The sequence below is a fragment of the Balearica regulorum genome, chromosome 16, assembly GCF_011004875.1.
Source record: "Balearica regulorum gibbericeps isolate bBalReg1 chromosome 16, bBalReg1.pri, whole genome shotgun sequence".
NCBI lineage: Eukaryota > Metazoa > Chordata > Aves > Gruiformes > Gruidae > Balearica > Balearica regulorum.
In genome coordinates this window covers 7,908,426-7,934,747 of record NC_046199.1, presented here as the reverse complement: position 1 = coordinate 7,934,747, position 26,322 = coordinate 7,908,426, and the positions used below count along the sequence as shown (strand labels likewise).

Genomic DNA, 26,322 nt, shown 5'->3' with positions numbered 1-26,322 from the left:
TACAGATCCATGCTGTAGAAGAACAGCAGGACTCTCTCCAGGCCCTGGCTCTCCTTTGGATGCTCACAGAGACTCTTGGACTCCTATATAGCTGTCAGGCAGGTCTGGCAAGAACAGAGCAGGGGACTTTGTGCTTCACGTTCAGTCAATGTTGTTGCGGGGTTTCAACATCCTCTTCCTCCTCCTCACCGTGTTCAGTGTGGCGCAGCAGCAGCTCCAGGTCAGGGTTGGAGCTGGCCTCTTTTTGTAGCTTCAGTGCTTTTTCACCTGCATGCAGACAGCCCATTTAGTGACAAACTCACTAGAATACCCACCAAACCTGGCGCTGGCAAGGAGCTGGAACCAGACGCAGCTCCTAGTGACGCTACGAGAATGCCTACAGAGAAACAGAAAGGGATTTAAAACAGAATCACCTTTGGAATTCATGGCTTTGAGAATGACATGAAGGGAGATTCCCGACAGACAGACAGCAAAGCCCAGCCAGTTCAAGAGACTGAGGCGGTCTCCCAGCAAATGTGTGGCGAGGAATAAAATGCAGATTTCCTGTGGAAACAAAAAACACGACAAGTGGCAGGGCAGGACCTGAAGAGAGATGCATGAGAAGTTTCACAGCTCAAGCCTAGATCAAGATGCCAGGCTGCTAATTTCCATCAGCACATTCTTCCATGTGCAGAGAGTTCTAAAAACAGTTTCTAGAAACAGAATGACCTATTAAAACTGGGATGTGGGATTTTAAGTCCTCTGACTGCATAGCTTGGCTACATGGGAATCCTGTGACTTCCGGATCAGACAAATTCCACATGTCTCCAGCTCAAAAGTATGTGTGCTGGATTACTCAAAGTATGGGAGAATGTGCCAAACTAGGTTAAAGAGATAGCTCAAACCAGTGATTTTTGTTCATATCCAGGTCTGATGCAAGAGCACACCCTTCCTACCCCTCCTCCCTCCCGCACCATCCATCGCTCATGAGCCCACGTGTTTTAGTCTATCCCAGATCCCACCAAACTTTGGACCTTAGTGGTATTTTCTATAGAACGGCCACTAGTCTCTGCCCCTTGCTGTCAGGGACCAAGGGACTTGGCCGCAGAGACTGGAAGGGAAAGCAACAAGCTCCTGTGCAAGGAGAACAAAAATAACAGGAGATGATTTCTAAGGCTCTAAGGAAGTTCCTACCACATGAGGCCCGTTAGGGGTAACTCAGTACTTGCCTTCAAGTATTAGCACAGGAACCATGCCTTACCTTAAAAATGCCAGCAATGGAAAGGGTGAGGCTAGATGTTCTGGAAACCAAGAGGAACTCAGAAAAGCCTAGACCAAAGGCAAGAATTCCACCCAAGAACAGCTTCCCTACCAGAGAGAACAGCATTCCTGCTTCATGGAAACGGATGAGCTTCTCTGATATGGACAAAGGCAGGCCTAGGAACAAGACAGTGAGTAGCAGAGTACCTTTCCCAACTCCCAGGACTCCTCACAACAAGATGGGGGTGGGCTGCTCACATTCCAGTATCAGGAGGATGTGGAGCCAGTTCTTCATAGCTGTTACTTCCACAAGTGTGGCAGGCTACTGCTCCTATGCACTCTTTAATGTTCTACCAGCATAAGGTATACCTGGGTCCTTATAATTCCAGGTCTCTAACTACTTTGTAAAGTTCATAGCTGTTCACTTATCTAAATGAATCATCTCAAACAACGAACTCCGAAACAATCTCCCCAACCACGCTATAAACTATCCCTGCTTTCTCTAATTAACTCACGCACCCTCAAACACCGCAAAGAGTGGGAAGAGCCCCAGGAACATGAGCGGCTGCAGGTGAAACATGATATCAATGGGGTTCTGGAGCCCTGAAAGAGGAGAATCAATAACAGACCAGGTAGCAACAAGTCAGGGAATAACATACCTCCTAGAGCCTTTATTAGTACCGTTCCTAGACATACACCTCATTTGTAATGCCCATGCCTGTGCTGCTGCAGAGACTAAGCCACCTTCATTACCCATCAACAGATAACCCCTGCCCCTGGTTTCAAACACGGTCCCTTACACAAGATGGTTTGTTTCTGCAGCAAGGGCTACCACCTCCTTATTCCCCTCCCCATTACCAGCACTACCACCCATTTCCTAATGCCCCACGTACCCAGTTCAGCCTTTTGCATAAGTATCTGCGTGAGAGTCCAGCGAATACCCCCAAGGAAAGAGGCACACAGCACCAGCACGAACCCCTGTGCGTTGAACTGTGTGGACTTGTAGGTGAACATGAAGAGCCCCCCAGCGATGAGCAGAACCACCAGCAGCAATGTCACCCTCTGGATGAGATCAAACACAAATTCACTAGACTCCTGGAGCTGAGCAGAGACAGACACCTCATCTCGTTCAGATTCATCCACGTAATTGCTTTCTTCCTCTACTTATACATTTCTTGTAGGCGTACTGCCTGTTTCCCTAGGCCTGACATTCTCCCTCCCCAAAGCATTGTGTGGAACCCTTACCACTTCCTCCAGCTTGAAGAGCAGTGAAAAAAGCAGGATGAAGAGAATGGCAGAGGATTTGGTCATCGTGTAGCTGTAAGGACCAAAATACACTGTCAGTCTCCTCCAATGTAATCCTTCCCAGCAAAGTCCTATTAGGAACCAGATCACCCTCTCCTACATAGGGACCAATGAGCTATCATATACCCCGCGGCCAACCCCACCAAGCCATATACCTGTTCAATTAACTGACCCTGACAAAGCACTTGCTAAACCCCACCAAAGGGCTCCCAGGGAAGATGGTGTTTGTACTCACAGGGAGACAGTGACGTATAGGAAGCTCCAGTTACTCAGCCCAATATCCAAGGAAGTCGACAGAGCTAAAGAATCAAAGAAAAAATCCTGAAGTTAACTACATAAAGACCCCCAGCCAAACCACCCCTGCTACTTGACCACGAACACAGAGAGCAGACCCAGAAAAAGATCCACATTTTCCTCAGGTTAACTCTTCAGTACCAACATAGCTCAGGTATCTCCAGCTCTTTACATTTCTGTCCTGTTCCCCGTGATTTAAGTTGGGCTCAGCACCATGCTCACTGAATATACACTGTGCGAAAGTACAGAAATAACCCTTGCCCTCCCTGCAACCGAAAGCCATCACCAATTTGCATAAAGTCTTTTTAGAATGTATCAGAGCATGACAACTGGTAAGTACGAGGGCCGCTGCACGAAGCCTTGAAGCAGCAAGTCTGGCAACAATCCTCAGCACGCACCCTTAACCTGCTGCAGCTCCTGTTACAGCCTTTTCTCCCTTGCAGTACGTTTCCTACCACAGGAAACAGTTTTACGAATCCAGTGGCACGCCGTGCTGAAAGGTAGTATCGCTACAAATGCGGAGAAAGTCTTTTTCGACAAACCACGGGGCGCGTAGTGTGAGATACTGCAAACCGTGCCAGAGATCTTAGACCAGATGCTGCTCTGTGGGAGACACCATGATGACCCCTGAACCAAGCTAACATAAGCCGAAGAACTGCTGGAGTAGCCAAAGTTCTGTGCTCCGAATAGGAGTTTCACAGCAGTTTTGTGTGTCGTGTACGATGGACTTTTGCATCATAAAGATCAAGTTCCAACCAGCAAAAGCCCCTGAAATAACATCGATGCACGGCTTGATACCAACGTTAATGACAAAAAATCACTTGCAGAGACGACTGACGGACGTACAAGATTCCCACTGTACGTTCTCACGTGCCAGCGGCTCCTTCAGAAAAACACGTCCAGCGCGGCCTCCGCACGCTCTGACTAGTTCTTGCCGTCACCGACACAGCCAGCACGGCACGGCCGGAGCTAAAGCTCTCGGTAACACCTACCCGCACCTGGTACGGACCCGGGGCACCCGCGGGAGCGATGCCTGCGGCTGCCCCCGCCTTCTCGCCCACCCCTCGAACAACCGCCCGGCCCAGGCCCCGGCCCGTCGTCCCCCCCCACCCCCCCGCCACTGCCCCCTCCGCGCCGGCCGTACCTGCGGGGGCCGCCCGGCGGAGACAGTCGGCCCAGGAAAGGGCCGCCCGCGGCTGCCCGGAGCGGCAACGCGCCAGGGCGCGGGCGAGCGCCGAGAGGCCGAAGATGAGGAGGAGGTGCAGCAGGGTGACGAGCAGCGGGAAGGGGAAGCTCTGCGGGACCGACAGCCGCCGTCACTGCCGCCGCCCGCCCGCCCGCCGCCGCCCCGCGCAGCCCCACCGCCCCGCACCTTCATGAGCCACTTGTTGTAGAAGGTGATGCCGATGGAGAAGCCGTAGTACAGCAGCACCAGCGGTGCCGCCAGCGCCGCCTGCCCCAACGCCGCGCCGCCCGCCCCCGCCATGCGCCCCGGCTGCCCGGCGCCGCGGGACGGTGAGGCGGGAGGTGCCTCCGAGGGGGCCGCGCCGGGGAAGGGCGGGGGGGGGACACGGGCACCGGTGAGGGGGCCGCGGCGGCGGGACGGGGGGGGGGCCGCGGCGGGAGGGGAAGCGGGGGCGCCGGTGACGTCGGCGGGGGGGGGGAGATCTGGGCGGGGCCCGTGACGTTACCGCGCAGGGCGGGCCCATGGCGGAAAGAGGCAGAGGCGGCGGCTATTGGTTATTATTGTAACGCATACAAAAGGCGGGCGGCGCCCGGGCCCGCCCCGCCCCCGGCAGCGGCACGAGCAGCGAGCGCGGGACGGCCGCGCGGCAGGGCGCGCTCGGACGGGAGCTCCCGCCGAGGAACGAGCGGCAGTCGGGGCCCGGGGCTGCCAGCAGCGGCCCGTACAGCGCAGCCCCCTCAGCCGTAGTGGTACACGAAGTCGTAGCTGCTCGGCTCCTTGGGGATGGGCGGTGGCGCCTCGGGGATCTGGATGTTCTCCAAGTCCAGGAGCCTCAGCTTCATTTCCATGCTCAGCAACGTGTCCAGGTCGCTTTTAGTCAGCTCGCTGGACATGTCCTTCCCCAAGAGAGCGTTAAGCCCATCAATCCAGATACAGTACTGTGGGGTGGGGAAAAAAATAGTTTAATTCACAACTCCGGGCATAAATGAAAGGTTATGGTGAATCCTTCCATTCATGCAACAATTAGAGACTCCTATATGGCTCCAAAATAGGAAATGTGGGAGGGAGGTAACCTATAGGGGAAAAAACCAACCCCAAAACAGTGGCCATAGAGATTTCCAAGGGAAGTTAGAAGCCTAGATGTAAGCATGACCCCATGACTCTAAGATAGGGCCAAAAGTTCCTATTGCAGCGTTACAACAGAAAAGCAAAGCTATTTTAGGCATCAGTGTCTTACAGAATGGGAAAAGAGAAGAATGGACGGCACAGGAGGAAAGAAACTGGCAGTCCAGACTAAGGAAAATTAGCAGAGGATTTTTTTTTTTTTTTAAAGAGAAAGATAACTTGGGGGGGAGGTTCACACTAAGCATCGGCGACACTTTCTAAGAATGAACCTGGTGGGAGACATCCTGCTCAAGCTTTTAAGGAGAAGCAACTGATCCTTCTTAATCTCTGAAGTTAATTGCTTTATATTCTACTGCTTAACCGCTATGTTTCTTACCTCATATTTATTAGGTGCAATGAAGTTCAAGGTCTCATCCGGATCGTATAATATCGAGAAGGCCAATTCTAACACTTCCTGAATGGAAAAGAATCTTTCACTCATCGACTGAAGAAAACATCACAGCACCTTCTGCCTGCTAACCCAACAAGAGAAGCTGCCTTGCAGCAGCTCAGTGTGCTTTCCCATCTCAGTATTCTGAGCAACTCGGAATACCCTATAGCACAACCGGACTATGCTCAAGGCACCTAGCAATCACAAATGAGCGCTAGGAAAAGGCCCAGACAGGAGATTGGTTTCTAAACAATACACCTGCACTGTGGAAGACCATTCACTCCTGTTGCTTGCTTTCACAATCTTCAACTCTACAACACTGGATATTAATTACAGGCAAAAAGGGAGCCCTTACCTTGTTCTGTTTCAGTGCACTTTTCTCCTTCATGTGTGGACAATCCTTCCCTGTGACAATGGCTTTGATGTCTGCAACTGGAACTAACAGTGAAAAAGTAAAACTCACAAGCAAGAAATCCTAACCAGGAAAAGACAGAACTTTGTCTTTGGAAGTGAACATTGTTCCTGTTTTTTGTAGCTCATTACTGCCGTTTTCCAAAACACATTACCAGTAACACATCCCTGCAGTTGGCTATTATAAGAAATACCAAGCAATTCCTCTTGGAATCCTCAAAGGTTTTGGGCAAGGATCAAAAGTTGATCTCATCTCAGCCAGGGCTTCACCACAGCTTTTTGTCTGTCATCTCTAGGACAGTGCTTGTAACAGCCTCTAGACAGCAGAGCACAGAACATTGCACAGTGTGCTCAGAGCAGTAATTGGGACTTACTTTTTTCCTGCAGAGATTCAAAGGTCACCTCCCCCTGGGCATTATCTTCCAGATCTCCATAGTGTAGCACCTTGTGATTCAGAGCCAGGCGACAATACCAAAATCTTTCTGGAACACACAACGAGTAAGCTGAGCAAGATCATTCACAGAAGGTCTTACAGCCACTACGTGAGAATCTCCCCACCCAATCCCTCTACTCCCCCCCCATTCTTCAGCACTATGCACCAAGGGGACGGCTGTGTGCATAGAAATGCACATCTATTCCATCCCAAACTACTGGCTGGCATAGACAGCCCAGGTAACCAGCTTTCCTTGCTGGCAACACACCTGCTGACAGATTAATCCATTAGATCTTATTTGCCTACAGTTCCTTCACATGGAAAAATGCAGGAGATGCTGTCACCTTACCCTGTCTTCTGCGATTTCCAATTTTTCGAAAGCTGCTTCCTTCACAAAGCCTGTTCAGGCGCTGTTGCTTTATCAGCTCCAAGATCTCAGGCTGGATTTTCTCTCTCAGCTCCCTGGCAATCAAATATGGAAGAGTAAGGAGAAAAATGGAGATAACAGCAAGCACAGAAGGCAACTGGTTTTGTTAGGCACTCACACAATAGGTGGTGACTGGAAGTCATCTTGGCTCATTCTCTCAGACTGGCGGAGTCGCAGAATCTCAGAATAGCTCAGGCTGCGCAGTTTGCTCTTGAACTGGTCCAAGGAGTTTGGTTTAGAGGGGAGAGCCCGTGTGATCTGTTCCCTCACAACCTGCATAACCTAAAAGGGTTGGGAAGGGAGAAAAGCAAGTCACATTCTTGCTGCTTAACAGCAGCAGAAAACCAGGGCACAACTCAGTGGCAGCAAAGAACTGACATAGAACAGCCAGGGCCAGGAGTCTCAATGGACTAGTGACTTTGAAGATCCACAAGAACAAAGAATGACCTCAGGTCATACCAAATAAAAGTTGGACCATCCTCCCTTACAACCCAGTAAGTCAATGCCCTGTCATACCTTCTGCGCCCGACTCTTTAACCAAGCGTATAGGCTGAGTGAACGCATGCTGTTCTGCAAAAGATTCTACAACAATATCTATTCTCCACTCTGACCTTATTAAAATCTTCTGCTGTCGCCCTCATTTCTTTCCAGGTCTTGTTCAACAGCTGGATGCAGATGGCAAATAGCTCCTCAAATGCACGGTCATGGGTGAAAAACATGGGGTGGTAGTCATTCCGGCCTTCATTGGCTTCAGGAAGAAACAGAAGCCACAGCCACGTGAGCATATTGCACAAGAACTACTAAAAGTAACTAAAATGTACTACAGTGACAGAAACCTGATGGTGTACAATAGTACTAACTCAAAGAGATTAAGACAGTTCAATGCTTCGTCTCCCCACAGTCTATACGGGGAATGGCACTGGCCCCATGCTTCACCATGCAAGCCTCTGACTTGTGTGACCTTTTTGTACTAGTCCCCTCAAATGACTGCTTGCAGTTGTTTCCCACTTTCCTCTGGCAGGATTTCTTATAGTGGTAATTGTCTCAGAATGCTGTTTTGAGACTGTCAGAACTACTAAAACTTTCCTCAAGTTCGTGATGGTTTATAGAGTGTCGTTTTTATACAGCACCCTGCTGAAGCTTCAGGAAGTTGAAGCCTTCTGCTTCAGTGCCAGTTTTTCAGGAGAACCAGAGTGCACACCAAAATGTACTTCAATACTGGTATTATCACTGGGACACTGACGCTGTAACTCCAAGCTCTCCCTGTCCTTACATGGCAGAAGCGAGATCAATGTACAAATGCTTGTGAATATTGGTCAGCCTCTAAGGTACTTACAGAAGCATCAGCCCAACAATTTGGAAAGCTGGGGTAATAAATGGTACTTACGGAGTTCCCCAACTTGCAGGATCTCGCAAAGCATCCTGGTAAGCTCAATGGCACTGCGCCCGAAGGGACACTCATGCTTATCTTCTCGACTGCTGTTCTCCAGAACAATCTACAAGAAGAGCATGCCACACACACTAAGAAGAGTTACTGAGGTGTTGCTATCTGCAAAAAACAGCAGCTTCACTTACCCTGATATACGTGTCCTGATGAAATTTGGCCAAGTAGAGCATGCTGTCCAATGCCAGCATCCCTGGAGGAGTCTGAGTAAAATCCATGGCAGGATTGATGTGATTCTGTGAAAAGAGCGTGTAGAAAGAATCCAAACAAATTAGCTCAAAGAAATTGTGCGAAAACCTTTCCTGAATTAATTTTACAACCACCTGTCCATCAAGCATTCCCTCACATTTATCCAAGAGGTAACCTTGGACATCTGCTGACAATGCTATCCATGCTTTCTAGAAGAAAGGCTGATTCCAAGTTCTTCATGGAATAGGCGCATATGGTAAGTAAATATCTCCAGAGAATGTGCCTAATGAGCCCTGGCATTTAACCAATCAGCAAGTTCATAATGATCTTCCCTGGGAGTCTGAGTGTAGCTGAATTTCTAACACTCAGATACAGAAGTATGGTAAAGCAAACAGCTATTTCTGTTCTTTGTTTCCCCACAACTCTGATCGAGATTGCTTAGATTGCCTTTACATGCTTTACAGTCAGCACTCTCTCTAGATGCATACAGTGAATCCCAGCATCTTGTAGTCCTTGGTGTACATGGCTTTGCGTTTTTCTGTTCCACTGCCAGGGATGGTGTTGCTGTCAGACTCTGCATCAAATGCAATTCTTCTCAATTCAAATATGATATCTCTCTGTGCCTGAAGGATAGAAGACAGGGAAATGGTAACATGCGATTAATCACTAGGGCAGTATTTTTACATAATGCACAGTCACACCTCTCTCCAGAGCTCACACAGTGAATACAGAGAGATGCCAAAGGTCATTAACGCTATGAAGAAGAGGCAACCTATTTCAAAATGGCAAGTTTCACTATATTGGGTAATGCAAAATATTTGTTTGCATTTTCCTTTAACTGCCTCAAGTTTAGTTAAAGGCATTTTCTTGGCATTCAGATAATGCTAAGGCATTTCTCACTCAAGACTACAATGCATCTAAGAACTGAGTAACACACACCTGGCTTCCTTGTATACTGCAAGGAAATGCATAAAATTATGTGCCCTCCATAGAGGTGGAGTAATCGGTTTGACAGCTGGCATCACACTGGTCAAGAAAGGAATATATGGCTTCCAGTGACCACTTATGTCTCAAAGTCATGAGCATACCCTAATCTCAAGGACTACAATGTGAGGGGTGGGTTTGAAACTATGCACCATCTACTGCAAATTCTATGGAGCTAAGGAGCTCAGGAATAAGTCCCCTTGTATGTCCTATTCTGTCAGATCTTACTCAGCTCTAATAGCAACCTGATCATTGGGATCCATCTTGGTCATCATTCTCTCTTCCAGGAGATTAAAGGTCAGGACCTGCAGCACGTACAGCTGATGTGCCATTTCTGTTTTAATCGGGCGGTTTCCTCTGATCACATGCTGCAAAATAAAGGATAGAGTAGAAATGAAGAGAATACAAATAAAACCTGAGGTATTAGCTGTAGGCATATGCCAGGCTACACGTACATCTCTGTATATGAAAATTCATCTGCTTAACCTCTATATTGCATCAGAAGTATAATCATAATGCTCTGTAACAGCAGGCAGAAGCATCCTGATAACTCTCTTTTGAACAAGTGGCTCCAATTTCGCCTTTGAAAGAGTCACTTTTCGGAAAGTGCCCTGAAAGCAGCAGAATTTACACTCTGCACAAGTGAAATCTTTATTGAGAGAACATTAGGAAGCGCTCTGTCATTCCAGACATACTTACATTCAGGATTATAGACCTCAGGTGCTTCTGGGCAAATGCATTAGCCATTTCCTGTTGTGGAATTTAGAGATGAAATAACATGAGTGAAACATAAACAAAAAGCCCACGTCATGCAGAAAGGAGAGAAAGAAGGAAGCCTATGAATTAGAGATAGTACTGGCACACAACAAAGTGCTTTTACTACAGGCTGTCAATTTAGCATGGCATCTCGCCACAAAGCAAGCATCAAGTTGGGATGCAAGGGTCATCTTTACCATGGCAAAACTCATGGATCACTCCCCTACAAAACATCATTAATGTGGATAAAGGCACTAGCATAGTCAAAGAACAGAAGGAAATTTAGCTTAACATGGGACACCTAATGATATTTCAGTATCAGGAGATATGGCAGCAAGGAGCATACTGTGGGTTGCTCAGAAAACTCTGTCATCTACAAGAGGTCCCTTCAATTAGCATTTCACAACTTTCTATACCGAGGTATACACCCACAATACAAGGGCTAGAGGATGTAGTTTTCAGGTCCCCTCCCTCTCAAAAAATTCTCCCTCTGAAATTTACATTTTCTATGTCTCAGTTCCTAAAGACATGTTTAGAAGTCAGTTTAAGGACAATTTACAGAAGCACTTCAGTTTACAAAAATAAAGGGTAAATAATTTTCATGCTTAAAGGAAAGCTTCCGGTCTCCCTCTTTACTGCATGGCTTCCTTCCCCAGATGAGGAGGGTTTCCCAACCATCAAGTCATGATGACAAACAGTCACAGCAAATGCAAGTATCTGCTGCAAGCCTTCAGTTCTGGAACAATTACACATACACCTGCAAAAATCTAACCTGTGCTTTCCCTGTAAACTGTGAAGATGCACTTTTTAAAATACCAGCGATCTCATTACACCTGCTAGGAGAGCAGCACAAGCGCTAATGTTGAAATGGAGTATTATCAGAAGTTTGCTGTTATAAGCAAAATCTTTGGGTAAGAAAAATCTGTTGGGCAATACGTTATCTGGAAGAAGTCCAAAAGAACTGCTAGCCTGAGATCTCTTCACCTTCCTATGCAGTCAGATTGAGAATTGGAAGCAGATGTGCAGTTTTAGATAATTGTACTCAATCAGGACATTCTGAGCAATCCAAGACTGTTCCAACTGCTCACATCAACTCTGCTCTTGACAGGCTTTATAAGGAGTCTGGTAAAATGTGTGTATTAACCTCATTCCAAGTTCCTGTTATCATTTTTGTTACAGACAGAAACCTCCTAAAACAAGACAGTGATATGCTGGCTGACAGCCAAGCCATAATGGCTGCAAGTTCAGCAGTGCTCATGTTACAACCAAAACGAGTCAATGTTTGAGTGGAAGATATCTAGGAAGCATCTAGATGAAGTAAGAAGTGGTTTCAGAGACGGCACGCTGCCCTCTGAGTCATTATTTTTTACTATGATTTGTGAGATGTAGTACTGATAACAGAACAAGGCCTGCTGTTAGGATTTGTTCAGGCATGCAACACAAAGAATCCTTATTCTGAAAGAATTAGTTTGTACACGGGATGAAGTAACAGGTGACTGAAGCAGATAAACAGTGGGAAGGACAAAGACAATTAAACAATTCTAAATAGCATAGTAAGAAGCATGAGCACGCACATAGCCTAACCACTGCGAAGACATCTATGTCCTGCTGAGATTCCAATAATGCCTGCTTTGCTGCTTGATGGGGTCACAGAATCACAGAATCATTTATGTTGGAAGAGACGTCTTGAGATCATCTAATCCAACACCCCTGGTTCAAGCAACATCAGACAGAGCAGGCTGCACAGGTTTTTAATACCTCCGCTGACAGAGGCTCCACAATCTCTCTGGATAAACTGTTCCAGTGTTTGAGCACCCTCATACTCATTTTTTTGTGGTTTTGTGTGTTCAGGTGCAATTTCCTGGGTTTTAAGCTGGGCCCATTGCCTCTTGTCCTGTCAGCAGGCACTACTGGGAAGAGTCAGGCTCCCTCTTCTTTATTCCCTTCCATCAGATATTTATACATATTGATAAGACCCCCCCTGAGCCTTCTTTTCTCAAGGTTAGGCAATCCCAAATCTCTCAGTCTCTATTCATATGAAAGATATTTCAGTCCCTTAATCATCTTCGTGGCCCTTTGTAGTCATGTGGATTGTGTGGTCAAGGGAAAAAGACAAAAGAAAAAAAGGGGAAAAAAAAGAAAATAAGTGAAAGTTCCCTTGGAATTTTGTTTGCTATGAAGTTTAGTATCTTGGTCAAATAATTACTAACAGAGGAGTATGTTCTTCCCTATATTCATGTGTTAAGCATATCCATTAATTTTAGAAATGATGCAACATTTACTGAGACCATAGTTTCCCTCTGAAGGCACTGCATCCTTGGCAAAAGCGGAGCATTCTCTGTGCCACCCAGAAAGTCTAAAAAAATGTACCAGAATCTCAAGATACAGAAGGTTCCAAATCACCTTATTAACAAGAGTCGTGATCCCCCTGGAGACAGCATGGGGCAAAAAAACCCATTCTTATAGTACAATTCCCATGAGGGAGAAGTCACAGATTAGGCAGAATGTATGCTCTAGCCCCCAGTCAGCACTATGTTTTGTGACTGCTCTTCAGACACACAGCTCTACCTTTAGAAGGAGCAGTTGGATATGAAACTGTCATTAACGCAAGTGAGATTTGGGGTATAAACTCAGGCTGTAGTAAGTTTAAGGAGACCCAGACTGCTAAAGAACTGGTTCCAGTTTTAAAATTGGTTCACCTGGTCAGTCTTGTAGTATCAGTTTCCTTTTACTATCATCTTTATTATCTTGTGAGCACAATAAGTCATTCAAGATTTCTCCTGCTACTGATTCTTCTCCCCTTCACAATCCGAGTACACCCCCAGGAGGCCTCCCGCCCTTCTCCCTACGCTCATCCACTGTCTGAAGCCTGTACGCATCCTCTCTGAGATACAAGGAGGCATAACTGGAGAAAAGCTAACATGCCTACAGTTCCGCATGACCAGCCCCCAGGCTTGAGTTACTTACAGTGATGGGCAGGTCTAGTGGGTTAAGCAGCTTGTCCTGCTGGCAGAAAGCAAAAAAAAAAAAGGCACAAAGAGAAGCAGACAGGATTTAGCTTGGAGTCCAGAAATAAGGCACAAACAGGGCACTAGAGAAGAAAGGCTTAACACAGCAAAGCTACACAATACAGACATATGCACATCTTGCATGTCACTGAGATCTTGGGGGATTCCTCAGAGCAGGACAGGTGTTTCTTTCTCACATTTTCCAGCGGGAATATCCCCCTATGACTTAAGAAAGGTCCCCTTTTTGAGGGGTAGGTGGAGTGTTTGTTTAGTAAGTACATACAACTCCAAGGACTCTACCCAGCCTACCTCTCCCATATGGAATTAACTTTCTTCAAAAAAATTTTCCGTGCTGTACAGAGGATTACTTTCTGTCTCTCAAGATCTTTCAGATTCCTTTCTGAGCATCTCCTAAACATAGATGTGCAGCTCCAGAACACATCATTAATGGGATGGTACTTTTTCTCCTATGTCGCCACACTGAAACAGCTACATAAGTTCTTGGCAAGGTCCGAGGTCTGCCTTGCCCAGACAATACGATTTCTGAGGCATAAAGTGAACAGCCAGCCAGTAACCATTACTCAGGTTTAAAGTCAAAAAGCAAGAACAAACCTGTCTCTTGTCCTCAGGTGCCTTCAGGAAGAGGGCATTGATCAGGGCAATGGCATATGTCTGAATCTCTTGGTTTGAGCTGCAGAAACAAAAGTGGGAAGATCATAAGAGAACAGAAAGTATAGAACATTACAGCTTGCTGCTTTGTCTGCACTGTAAGAACATTTACTATAGCTATCTTGCATTTCAACGAAAAAGCAGGATTCAGGCAATCTAACTTTCATGCCATCCAACTCTTCATAAAGCCTGCAAAAAGCTGACAGAAATTGCTGACTGATAGCTCCATTATTCAGAAGACAGTGCAGATTGCAGCCCAGCAGAGCTCCGCGTTCAGCACCACCACAGTTTGTTTCCAATACTGAAAGTATCTCTGTAAAGCCCAGTTACACTGCAGTCTGTTATATGGATACAGCTAGAAACTTACATGGAGCAAGTAATTTTTCTCCTCTATCTCAAGAGAAGCCAAATGGAACAAACACAAATGGAACTAAGGGGGAAGCATGCCTCTCCTCATGGCATTGCCTTCCAACCTCAATAGTTTGGCCCAACCCACACGTCTTTTTCTTATTTTAACTGAAGAGCTTCTTCAGGTGAAGGTAAAGGGTGCTTAGTCTCTTCCTTGATCACACACAGCCTGTGATGTTTTGAATAAGCTTCCAAATGTTGATCACACTCTTTTCACCCCTATCATGATGCTCTATCAAATCCAGTTTTGTTTCTTGTTATACTATTACTCTTTGTGGTGGGTTGACCTTGGCTGGATGCCAAGTGCCCACCAAGCTGCTCTGTAACTCCCCTCCTCAGCAGGACAAGGCAGGGGAGAAAATAAGATGGAAAAAAACTCATGGGTGAAGATAAAGGCAATTTAATAAAGCGCAAGCAAAGGCTGCATGCTGAAGCAAAGGAAAACAAAAGATTTATTCACTACTTCCCATCAGCAGGTGATATCCAGCCATTTCCCAGGAAGCCAGGCTTCAGTACGTATGACAGTTGCTCCGGAAGACAAAAGTTATAATAACCAACACCTCCCCTCCTCCTCCTTTCTCTTAGATTTTACAGCTGAGCATGATGTCATATGGTATGACATAACCCTTTGGTCAGTTTGGGTCAGCTGTCCTGGCTGTGTTCCCTCCCAAGATCTTGCCCACCCCCAGCCTACCAGTGAGGGGGGAATGAGGGACAGTCCTGATGCTGTGCCAGCGCTGCTCCACAGTACCCAAACCACAGTGTGTTACCAGCACCTTGCTGGGTACCGAGACACAGCACAGCACTGGGAGGGCTGCTCTAGGGAACGTTAACTCTATCTCAGCCAGACCCGACACACTCTTGGGAGACTTCTGCAGAACTTCAAGCACTTCTGATTAACAGAGGTCCAGTGCATCACCTAAATTAATTTGTGTGTGTGTATACTTTTTTAAAAAAAGTATTTATATATATAAAAATCATATTCACAAATGGTGCTTTTCCACATTTTCAGAATTAAAAGGCTTGAGAAAAAAACCCCAAAAAACCCAACAACAAACTACTTAAAGCTCTAACAAGTGCTTCTTTTTTTTAAGAAAGAGTAGAACTGACCTAGACAAACAGCCTTAAAAAAACAGATATTAATTTGTCAGTTCATTTGCAAAGAAAGGAAGGGAAAGTGGGGAGGAAAAAAAAAAAAAAGCAAGAAAAGCCATTGTTTTCTTCCTTAATACGCAGGACAAAAACCAGAACATGATGAACTCTTAGATTCTAGTGGATACAATTTAAAGAGGGGTGAAGGTGACAGATGACTGGATGCAGAAGCTTTGGGAAGTTGTTTTAGTAAAACACAAGTTTGGTCCTAACACTGAACACACTTGTGCCATTGTTAAAGCAAAACATCTTTTTCAAGACATACACTCATGTGCTTAAGTGCTTCCAGAACAGAGAACATTTTTGTCCAGGATCTTAGTGTTTTTAAAATCTGTTAGAAATCCTAAAGTTCAAGTAAGATGTAATATCAGTAATACTTTAATAATAGCATCTTTAAGTGTTTTAAACGTGAAAGTATGTATATTCAAAGTAAAAGATATTCATAACATTGACTTAAATCACACCACTGTCGGGTGGACACTCACACTTGCAGATGAGAAATGAGCTGCCCCACGGTGATCTCTTCCGCTATCTTCTGATACAGAGTCTGACTGTTTAGCACCATGCTTTCTAGAATGGCTAGGGATCGTTGGAGGATGGAGACATCTACCATAGGCTGACTCACATACCCTGCGATCTAAAAACAGATGAACCAGCAGGTCAGCAGACGCCCATCCAGGAAACCTTGTGGCGAGCGAGACAAGCTAAGAGAGACAGGGGTCAAAGCCGGATGCACTGTGCCCTCAATGCTTCGCAGAGTCATCTTGCTCTTCCTGGAAGCTGCATTAAAGCATGAAAAGAAATAGCATCCACTCACTCCCTTCACCTAAACTCACCTGTTTGATGAAGGTTATTGAGACCATGTCCCAAGAGACAATACCATGGTCCATGAGCTCCAAGAAGGCAGTCAGGGTGAAAGCCAACATCTCACTGTAACTGAGAAAATGAAGAACGCAGTTACAAGAGATCTGATAGCGAGGAAAAAGCCTGTCCAAGCTGAATACGAGAACAATGTCACCACCTTCTCCTAATACACAGTTTACAGTTTGGCAGCTGGGGGAGCAATAAAGTATTTGCATTTATGAAGATAGTTTTATTGTTTTGTGGAATCATATTTTATTTTTCCTGATTACAAGCACAAATTAAAACTAGCAACAATAAGTCCCTAGTCCTGCCACCAGAGACTCACAACCACCTGGATCAGTATCTGCCTAGTCAAAGGAGAAGCAGCACTGCAGTATTTCTTCCTGAGCAGTGCAAACTTTCACTACTTAAATTTAACACTTTCAGGTGAGGTAAAAAACCCAAACCCAACCAAAACCCAGCAAAATCCAGAATATTCAGTGCAATGACTGTCCGTTAAAAAAAAGACCAACTTGAAAAGGGGAAAGCTTTTTAATCCTCAACTGAAAATTTAAACCATCTGCAAACGCTAGGTTTTTCAACTGTTGTCAGATTTGAGCTCCAAACTAAATTTATATCACAAAACATGCAAAAATCTTTGGAAATTATAACCCCTCCCCACACAAAAAACCCCAAACAAACATGTTTTAACATCAGAGAAAAACAAAGAAAAATGAATGAGCTTTTTCATCTCATTTTCTTCCCCTGTCCTGTTGAGGAGGGGGGGCGAGAGAGTGCACGGCTGGCAGCCAGCCGAGGTTAATCCGCCACAATACTGAAGGTCTCTGAACACATCAGTAAGTCAGAATGAAAACAGCTAAGTACAAGTCCTGGACTTTGAAGAAGATTTTTATGAAGTGCTTCACTAAAGTGTCTTAAAAAACCCCACTCAACTGCTAAAGGGTAAAAACAAAAGCCCTTTCTTGCATTAATAACTGACTGAAAGACAAGAAACAAAAGGGTGGAAATTAAATGGTCAAGTTTAAAACTGACGAAAAGTAACAAACAACTTTCCCCCCAACAGCACAGAAGTAGTGGAAAGAGCTAAGAGCTAGGGGAAGCACGGAAAGAATGATTAGCACTCTGGAATGGCTGCCATAGTTACAGTGCTAATGGACTAAGACTGCAGCTTAGAAAAGGCATGACTAAGGGTTGATATGAGAGAGATCTATATGGTTATGAATGGTACAGAGAAGACAGAGTAATTTACAATTTCTCATAATAAAAATACATAGACGTAACCAAATGAATATTAGGTGACTAAAAAATATTAGGTTTAAAATAAAGTATTTTTTTCTTATAGAACAAGTAACTGTGGAACTTCATTTCCACACAGTGCTGTAGATGGCAAAAGGATAAATCAATTCAAAAGTGAAGAAGAAAAATCTATGGAAAAAAACACCCAAAGGTTCTTAAAATAAAGAGATACAATTTCTGCTCAGGAAGCCCGAGAGTTGAAGACTGTTGCAGCCTGAAGACCAATGCTTTCTCTATTATACATTCTTTAGCCCTTTCCATTCCCTAAGATAAACAGACCTTTGCCCTTTGTAGCAACTCTTCTTATCATGTGGGTCAAAAAGTACTGACTGTGTACACAAGAGCCAGCAACATACTTGCTGCTGACCGGCACATACATACTACCAGTTCTACAGGAATGTTCTTGTGTGCAACTGCATGTGGGTTTTTCATGGGATACCTTTTCTCTTAGACTGCTTGAGGAGATTATGACCACAAGAAAGGTAATAAATGTAGTTTAAATTATCAAAGGGACCTTTCAATGCAAGTTTCACACATCATAAATGTCTCCTCTTCTGCCTCAGGAGGTTTAGCAAATTACTAGACTTTGTCTTGATTAATAGATCAGTATTTGCTATGAGGTTAGTTGCTTAATTCCACTTCAGCAAGCAAAATTAGCCCCTTAGTTGAGGGCCTGTTCCAGAGTCCTGGAATACAGGAAACTTACTGTGACAGAAGCTTGGTCCCGCTCTCCACAAGCCGTGTCAGCACTGTAATCCCTTCCATGTTGATGAACTCTGTGGCAAAGGTCACATCTGCTGAAAGTTTAGCCAGTTCCTTCATGGCATCCAGTCGGGCTTCCATACTGTGCGACTGGATCCTCTCCATCAACTGGCGAGCCGCCCTAGACTGGGAGCAAAGAGGGATGATGCCACTTACAGACTCGTCACCTGCAGACTGAGTTCTGCCGGCATCAGCGTTCTGTCAGAAATCCACGTATGGGCAGAAAGAACACAGCAAGGGTACAGAGCTGCCAGCAATGACAGGATAAGTAGCAGCAGTCAGCAAGTCTAAGATAGACTAAAAAAAGGCTGCACTCAGTTACAGCCAAGCAGGAGGTGAGTAAAATGCTATTTTACATGTTAAACGCTTGTTTTTCTTCTTGGTGAGGTGAGTGGAGGTGGATATAGAAATACAGAGTGAGACCATAAGATATATGATATTAAAAAAACCTCTCATACATTCAAAGAGAAGCACAAGCTCATTTTGTGTATCCACACAACATTCAGTAAGATTTCTGAGACATAGATTATGATATCCTCTCAACCACCTCTTGCCCAAATAATTTCCTGTTCTACTCGTTCTCAGCTATATGCCATGACACTTGCACAAAAAAGGTTTAAGGATTTCAGTAAAAAGGAAGCTGCAGCAAGTCTGCAAAAGACAACTGTTGAGGTCACAATACCAAGAATTCACTAGGAACAACCCCCTCTGCATCAAATTCGTCTCTCATTTTAATTTCTTATAAAATGGCAGAGCATCCAAAGGAAAGATACACACCACAACCAGGAAGGAAGACAAGAGTGTGCGCCTCATTGTGCAGAATGGCCCACAACAAATGTAAGCCCCCTACAATTTAGGGAGAAGGAGAAAGAAAAGCTGAGAGGCAAGAAACAACCTGTCATACGAGGATAGCTACTGAGAAAAAAGGATGTGAGGAGGTATTTACCGGGGAGACTGCCAGCTGTAGGATAGTTCCATTCTTGATGTCACAACGAGTCTGAAAGAAAACATAAACTTTAAACTGCAGAAAAGTGGGAGGAAAAGAATGCAACTGGATCTACAGTGCATATTTGTATGCACAAGAAAAGGGGTTCCTATGCCACACAACCCTGCTGAGGGTATTGAATTGAGTCACTGGGTTCTCGCACCTATGGGCATGCAAAGGAAGAAGTGCAAGGCTCCTCAGTTGAATGACACCATTCAGCAGAGAGTATTTTTGATGGCAGAGATGCTGCCCTCAAGGATTAGGGACAGTATTGTCCCATGACTCTAGTCCAAGGCATTCTGCACTCTTGCCCAGGACATCAGCAAATTGCTGAGTCTCACACTGACCTGCTCTGTGATGTATAGCTGAGGACCATCGGCATACCGCAAGGTGTAGTATTCAGGGTTTGGCAACGACCACCTGGCAGAGGAAGAAGAAGGATACATAAGCTTCTTCCTCCCCTTTCTTCTGGCTCTCAATTAGAACAGCAGCTTGATCCCAGGAGGGTGGAAAATAACTTTCGTGTAAAGCTTTAGTGTGGCAAATTAGGTTTCCAAAGAGGAGAGAAAACACCTTCCTCTTGAGGGGGGGATGGGACTTCAGCCTACTCCAAATCAAGCTCCGTGGAATGTCTGAAGAGGCCTGCACTTCAGGAACAGTAAGATGGCTGATCCTCAGAGTCACTGTCCCCAGGGACTCAGAACTGGAATAAAGATGCAAAGCCCCTGTTTTCCAGGGGGCTTCTCCCCAATTTAAACCCTGGCCCATTCCACAGCCAAAACTGGCAGCAGGCAGCATGGATCGTGCTAGCAGCACACTGACAAGCAGCAGAGACTTTCCCCAGTACCCCAGGAAGATTTGTCAGGGGAACAGACTTTCTCCACAAGGGTTCCCAGAGAACTACTCACCCATCACAGACCTCCTTGATGATGGATGCAAGAGGCCTTTTCTAGAACAGAAAGATAAAGTCCTTAGAAGCCACGTTCCTCTCAACCAGAAAGGAATACTGCCCATTTCTATGCTTTCCACATTCCAATATCAAGGTTATGGTGCATTTCCTCCCCCATTTGGTTACCAGGTCTCACCTGATCTATTTCCAGCAGCTGGGCATTGGCACCTGGCCACTCAACAGCTACTTTCACAATGTCCGAAGGTGGTGGCATTGCTCCAGACTCCTCCAGGTGCCTTTACAACAGCATACACCCCCACACCTGTTAAGAGAAAGGATAGTGAGCAGCTCTCTGAAAACTATTTCAATTGTTACATTGCATCTAACACCAAACTTCAAAACACTTCCTAAGACCAGCCTTACAGTTTGCTAGGCCTGACAAAGACAAAACATCCAATGTACCAGAGATCGAGGCCTCATACTAAAACAGCACATTGTGAAATGGTATGCCCAACCTTATCACCTAAGGAATACTTCCGAGAGCTGGTTGGGGTACTCACACAAGACGGAGAGTCACTCTGATCAGCAAAGCCCCATCTGCCACCCACTGTCCATACTGCCAGGTCCGTTTACAGGACGAGTAGAGCAATAGCTCCCTAGGCTCAGCTCCTGTCTGCACGCGGGAGGGGGAACATGCTGTCCGGGTAGCCTCCCTCCCACGGGCTGGTGTTTGCTGATGCCCCATTTGTATTTCTCAGATCCACTCAGGATACCCAAACAGGCTCCTAGGCAGAGTAGCAGCAGCTAGCCTCATCCCGTTACCTTCCTATAACATCATAAATCCAAAACATCAATATCCATCACAGAAGAAAAGTTAACTCAGCATTTGCTCTGGAGGTCTACCTTTCACTCCTTTATCTGCCTTAGAGCATAAGCTTGTGTTCAGGGTTTGGTCCCAGACAGTTGTCAGACATGCTGCTTTGTGCTTCATCTGGTAGTAATAGGCTGTAAAGAAACGTACTTGTTCAGTTCCTTTTTAATCCCCTCCTGAGTGGAGGGAATAGCCCTGCTCTCTCCCACAGAGCCATAGGGAGAAAGTCACATGGGAGAGAGACAACCCTCTCCATCAGTAGTTCTCAGGGCAAAAAAGGCTTCAAGCTGCTAAAAATGAGATCTGACCAGATGCAGAAGTAGTCCTGTCCTTAAGGACACCTCCGGAGACTCAATTTCCAGCATGCCCTGAACGAGATGGTAAGCATCTGAAGAACACTCTTCCAGCTCCTACTTTTCCAGCTCCTGTTTCTCTTACTGGGGCACCCCAATCCCCCTTTCCCAGAACAGAGATGAGACAGTGCTGAGCAGTGACATTGTTTCATGATTAACATACCTTCCCAACTTCCTTGATCAACTGGTAAAGAGATGCTAAGACAGGTTAAGACTTGAAGGGAAACCAGCAGCCTTTGGAATTTTCCTGATGCAAGGCAAGCAGAGAAGAGAGAACCTTCCACGGATCAGCAAAGAGCAAGCAGCTGCAGAGGTGCCTGGCCCAGGAAATTGGACTACTCTAACTACAGTTACACAAACAGCACCTGATATTTTACTTCCTAATCCTGGAGGGAAGACAACAAAGCCATCTCCCGTTCCAAGATTCACACTGGATAAAAAATTTACCAGTCTCATCTTGATAACGAACAGGAAAGCCTGTCCTTCAGGGAAAGTGCATCAGGTAAAAACCTCCAGCTTGGACAAGTGAGGTCACACAAAGGAAGCCTGCTTATATCAGAGCTCAATTAAATTAGTGTTTCTCAGAAGCCTTCGCAGCCCACCGAGCTAGGCTAATTAACAAACAGAAAGCACTGAGCATATACTGTCCTATGGAAACAGTCTCCAGATCCTATGAGCATGTGTTAACATACTCTTTCCTTCAGAAATTTTGATTATCAGTGTTCTATTCTCTCACTCCAAGACAGTAACATACAATTTACTCTTTGCTAGGAGAGACATGTTAACTTGCAGCAAATATGATCTCAAGAGGCCTCTAACCCTAAACGCATACACAGCTGCTGGTACTATTTTCAATATCCATTGCAATCAGTAAATTGGACTCTACTCCTTTCTTCCACACTCATCCTGAAGCAGCTGGTCTTCTTTTGTCCAAAGTAAACTAGGAATTCTGGCAATAAAGCATAAGGAACCCAGGACCAGAATAGCACCTTGCCTCATTGCATAAGCAGAGCAAAGCATTTAGGAATCTGCATAAAGGCAGGAATGCTTTGAACCCAGATATATTTAGAAGACTGCAGCCCCCTGTACAGCACTTATTGTTGGGGTTAGGGTCCATAGCAAGCCTACCTTCTTATCAGTTATCCTCAGCCTGTTCACAGATCAATGCCCAATACCTGATATTTTTGAGTCTGCCAAGCATGCCACACTGCAAGTCAGAAGAATCCCTCCTGATCCTAAAACCCTGACTTTCTCTAACGTCCAAGTACAGCGTAATAAAGATACGAGGCAGAACCAAGAAAGCCTGCTGAACCAACGTACTGTGCAGCAGCAGCCATAAGAATTCGGAGCTTACCTGACCCTTCTGTCTCGCAAAGAGATAGATGAACCTAATAAAACTATGAATCAGTCTTCCTCGCTTCCTTCTCCTGAATTACACATACAAATAGATAAATAAATCAATAAATCATTTAGACTTTCAAATGTCTTTTGCAGCAATAGCTCAAAACAGGGATAACTCATCAACTAAATCTTTAAGTACACCATGGCAATTCCTAGTACACAAGCAGTAGCACAGCTCTGTACATATTCCCCAGACAAAGTGCCCAATTTGCACAACACCCCAGATCTGCAGGGTATACAGGTTTTCATCCATTAAGTCTAGAGACAGACAGACAGGCAATTCCCAAATGATATGGGATTCCCACTCACTGTTCTCCGTTCAGCAACTAAAGCCTATGATGGCTTAAACCTGAAAGCCTGAGAAATCTTAATCATACGGCATAAGCACATGTCATCTCCAATAATGAGACTGGCTTGCGATAACTGAACAGATAATTACTTCTCCCACAAGTGAACCAACTCATGACTAGAAACCATCTAAATCCATTCAGTGTTCCAGGCACAGCAAATACACGGCAAAGAGGCAAGGCTCAAAGATTACTTCCTTGAGTATTGAGAACAGAATCTACAACTCTTAACCAATATACCCATAAGTAATTAGCATCTAATTACCACTTCTCACTTCAGCCTCTTGCAGTACAGTCGCCGTCTTTTATTTGTACTGCAACTTACATTGCAAGTTGCTACTGAAGAGTACAAGGAAATACAGTACTTTACATGCCAAAACAAAGATTACTATAGGTAGAAGCCTTTACAAATCTCTGACTTGTCGTCTTTGCAAAGAACATGCCTCATCCAGGGGAAAGAAGTACACATTAAAACAAAACCATTGATATTATGGGAAATTCTTCAGAAATCATAGAATCGTTTAGGTTGGAAAAGACCCTTAAGATCATCAAGTCCAACGGTAAACCTAATGCTGCCAACTCCACCACTAAACCATGTCCCTAAGTGCCATATAAATAGAAATATAAACGAAATCTCCTGCTTCATCAAAAGAGTACTGCAGAGGTTGGCCCACAGCTCCTAGAGGCAATGCACTCTACCTGCAGCTCCGTTGATGTCCTTGCCACTGAAAACAGTAACCACCTTCATATCTCAAAAAAAGCTTTCAGCTGCATACAAACTCAGAAAGTAACTCACCATGATATGTTAGGCTATTTCTGCCCCAAACTTCTTCCATAAATGAGCACCCACTTGTGACTGGAAACCACATTCCCTAGTCCAATCAGTATTCAAGGCACAGCAAGTACGCTGTGAAAGAAACAGAGCTTAAGGATTGTTTCTTTGCACAGCAGCACCATGGAACAGATACTACATGAGCCTACCAAGGAAGAGATTCAAATATAAAAATGAATTGGCTAAGTCAAACCCAGAGAAGCAGGAATGAAAAATTAAAAAAAACCTGGGAAACTCTTCAGACGGTCTGGGCCAAACAACCCTTTGAAGGACCTACACAGATCAGTGGCTCAGCAGAAGCAGCTTTCCAGAAGAGGACAATGAAGACCAGACTACAAATACAAAGGGTACTTCAGGTCAGCCTCTTAACAGGAGGTTGTCTGTCAAAAGCGTTCTTTGACAAGATTTCACTGTATGTCTGCAGACAAGAGGGGTAGCAGACAAATTTTACAATGGATATTTTGCAGTGCGCCAGTGATGTATCTGGTAAAATGACTGTTCAGAAGCTCTGGGGAAGAAGCACAGACTGCAGTTTTGCATAATCGTGATTATCAGTCACTTACGGGTCTCTCACAGCACATTCTTCACAACAGCATGTAAGCAATTCTCACAGTTTTATACAGGGAGACAGCAGCCAAGCTGAAATCCATCAAAGATGAATTCACTCTGCTTCTGCAGAGCGAGTTCTTTCATACAAAGCAGTGGTGTAGGGGTAGCTGCAAGGCAAGGAGAAATCAGCAGAGCCTCTAATAACACACTATTCAACAGACTTCTGAGAAGCTGCAAGCTAAAACAACTAGAGTATTTTTAACAGAATTTCCCTATTCACAAACTCAATCTTCTTTTCATTACAAATAGAGAACAAAGCGTGCTGCACACAGAATGAAAATGAGGAGGATGAAAGAACATTCCATGAAAAAAGAAAAGCTGCCTGGTAGAATCCCCCAGTCAACAAGCGAATAGCTGCAGCTTCTGAAACCTGTAGATGCAACAAAACATCCCAGTCAGTTCTCGGCCAGTCCCCAGATGGTACCAACAGGCCAAACAAAAGATGGAAGTGACGTTAGCAGAGTCACTAACTGGACAAGTGCAGAGAAGATGGTTTCCTTGACCAAGCATCATAGGAGGGTAGCAGACAGCAGAGTCCAACCCGAGGGCTACGTACAGTTTTCTGCGTCACCTCGTACAAGCAGCAAAGAGAAACATCCTTCACTAGAGGAACCACAGAACCAGGTGGCTCAGATTCTGTCTCTGGAAACCCGCGTTCCTCCCAGGGCCTTCCACGGCTGCACTTTGGCTTTAAAACACTAAGCCTACGGCACTGGACGCTTTATCTTGTGCATTCCAACACAGCCAGGCAGAGACCGTCTCTTAGCAAAGACAGAAACTGATAGTGAAAGGCAAAAAGAGAGAACCGCTTTTTTATTCTTTTTAATCAGTCAGGTGAGCTGAAAGAAGCCAGCCGGCCAGCAACTCCCGAAGCTTGGGCCAAAACCCAATTTAAGGCACTAAACGTTGTTTTTGTTTTTTTTTTTTTCCTGACGAAGCGCTGTCCGTTTTATCCCTCAGGTCCACTCGGCCCCCGGGTGAGCGGCGAACTCCGCCCTTCTCGGACGGCTCCTCGGCCCGACCGCGGCCCCTCCCTCCGGGAGCCCGGGCGATGCGGCGGGCCCTGCGCGCACCGAGACCCGCAGCTCCAGCGGCCGCGGCACAACGGGAGCTCTGGAGGCGGGGACGGGCGCGGAGCGGGCCCGGCGACCCCGCGGCAGGCGACCCTAGGCCGGAGAGCCTCACGGCGGGGCGGGCCGCCGGAGGGAAGGGCCGCGGGCGCGGCGCCGTAGCGGGCCCGGGAAGGCAGCACCGCCGACCGGGCCCGCCAGAGCCGAGGCCAGCGGCGTGCCGCCCGGCTCCCCGCGGACCCCGCGCCGCTCCCCACCCCCGCCCGCCGCCCTGCGCTCACCCGGCCCCGCCGCGGCCGCTCCGCGCTCCGGCCGCCCGGCAGCTCCGGCGGCCCCGCCAAGGCGCTGCTGGCCACTGGCGCCGCCAGCTGTCACTCAGCCGCCTCGCCGCCGATTGGCCGCGACACGCGCGTCACGCGCCCGCAGAGCGCTGCCATGGAGACCGCGGGCGACCGGCCCCGCCCCAGAGCGGAGCGAACCCTCCCGGGCAGCGGCGCGCGCTCCGTCCGCCGGTCCCGTCGCCCCTCGCGCGTGACAGCCCCCCTCAGCAGCCTCAATGAATGACGTTAACCGAGCCTCCCTT

The 26,322-nt window shown here is 46.2% G+C and overlaps 2 protein-coding genes across 11 annotated transcripts; both read right to left on the bottom strand.

Annotated features, from left to right (window-relative positions):
- On the bottom strand, positions 1-4,567 carry SLC35H1 (solute carrier family 35 member H1). 4 transcript variants are annotated; one of them, XM_075768402.1, is made up of 9 exons: positions 4,211-4,456; positions 3,983-4,133; positions 2,780-2,843; positions 2,485-2,557; positions 2,133-2,301; positions 1,759-1,842; positions 1,241-1,416; positions 414-543; positions 1-267 (listed from the first exon to the last, which is right to left on the bottom strand). In XM_075768402.1, exons 1-9 carry the CDS (start codon positions 4,322-4,324, stop codon positions 146-148), a joined length of 1,083 nt encoding a protein of 360 aa, XP_075624517.1. In that variant the 5' UTR covers positions 4,325-4,456; the 3' UTR covers positions 1-145. The 4 variants fall into 4 exon arrangements, with proteins under 4 accessions (XP_075624517.1, XP_075624516.1, XP_075624518.1 ...); XM_075768401.1 differs by lacking the exon at positions 3,983-4,133 and having other exon boundaries at positions 4,211-4,470; XM_075768403.1 differs by lacking the exon at positions 1,759-1,842.
- On the bottom strand, positions 4,567-26,150 carry ELMO2 (engulfment and cell motility 2). 7 transcript variants are annotated; one of them, XM_075768394.1, is made up of 23 exons: positions 26,021-26,148; positions 21,160-21,261; positions 20,453-20,578; positions 20,276-20,316; positions 19,715-19,787; positions 19,329-19,379; positions 18,327-18,508; positions 16,297-16,396; positions 15,946-16,097; positions 13,844-13,922; positions 13,191-13,226; positions 10,167-10,217; positions 9,713-9,835; positions 8,972-9,106; positions 8,426-8,530; positions 8,238-8,346; positions 7,462-7,598; positions 6,969-7,132; positions 6,773-6,885; positions 6,365-6,472; positions 5,935-6,017; positions 5,526-5,603; positions 4,567-4,962 (listed from the first exon to the last, which is right to left on the bottom strand). In XM_075768394.1, the coding sequence occupies exons 3-23, from the start codon at positions 20,528-20,530 to the stop codon at positions 4,762-4,764; spliced, it is 2,199 nt and encodes a 732-aa protein (XP_075624509.1). In that variant the 5' UTR covers positions 20,531-20,578; positions 21,160-21,261; positions 26,021-26,148; the 3' UTR covers positions 4,567-4,761. The 7 variants fall into 7 exon arrangements, with proteins under 7 accessions (XP_075624509.1, XP_075624512.1, XP_075624510.1 ...); XM_075768397.1 differs by lacking the exon at positions 21,160-21,261 and adding an exon at positions 24,624-24,776 and having other exon boundaries at positions 26,021-26,078; XM_075768395.1 differs by lacking the exon at positions 26,021-26,148 and adding an exon at positions 24,624-24,724.
- Positions 26,151-26,322: the final 172 nt, after the last annotated feature.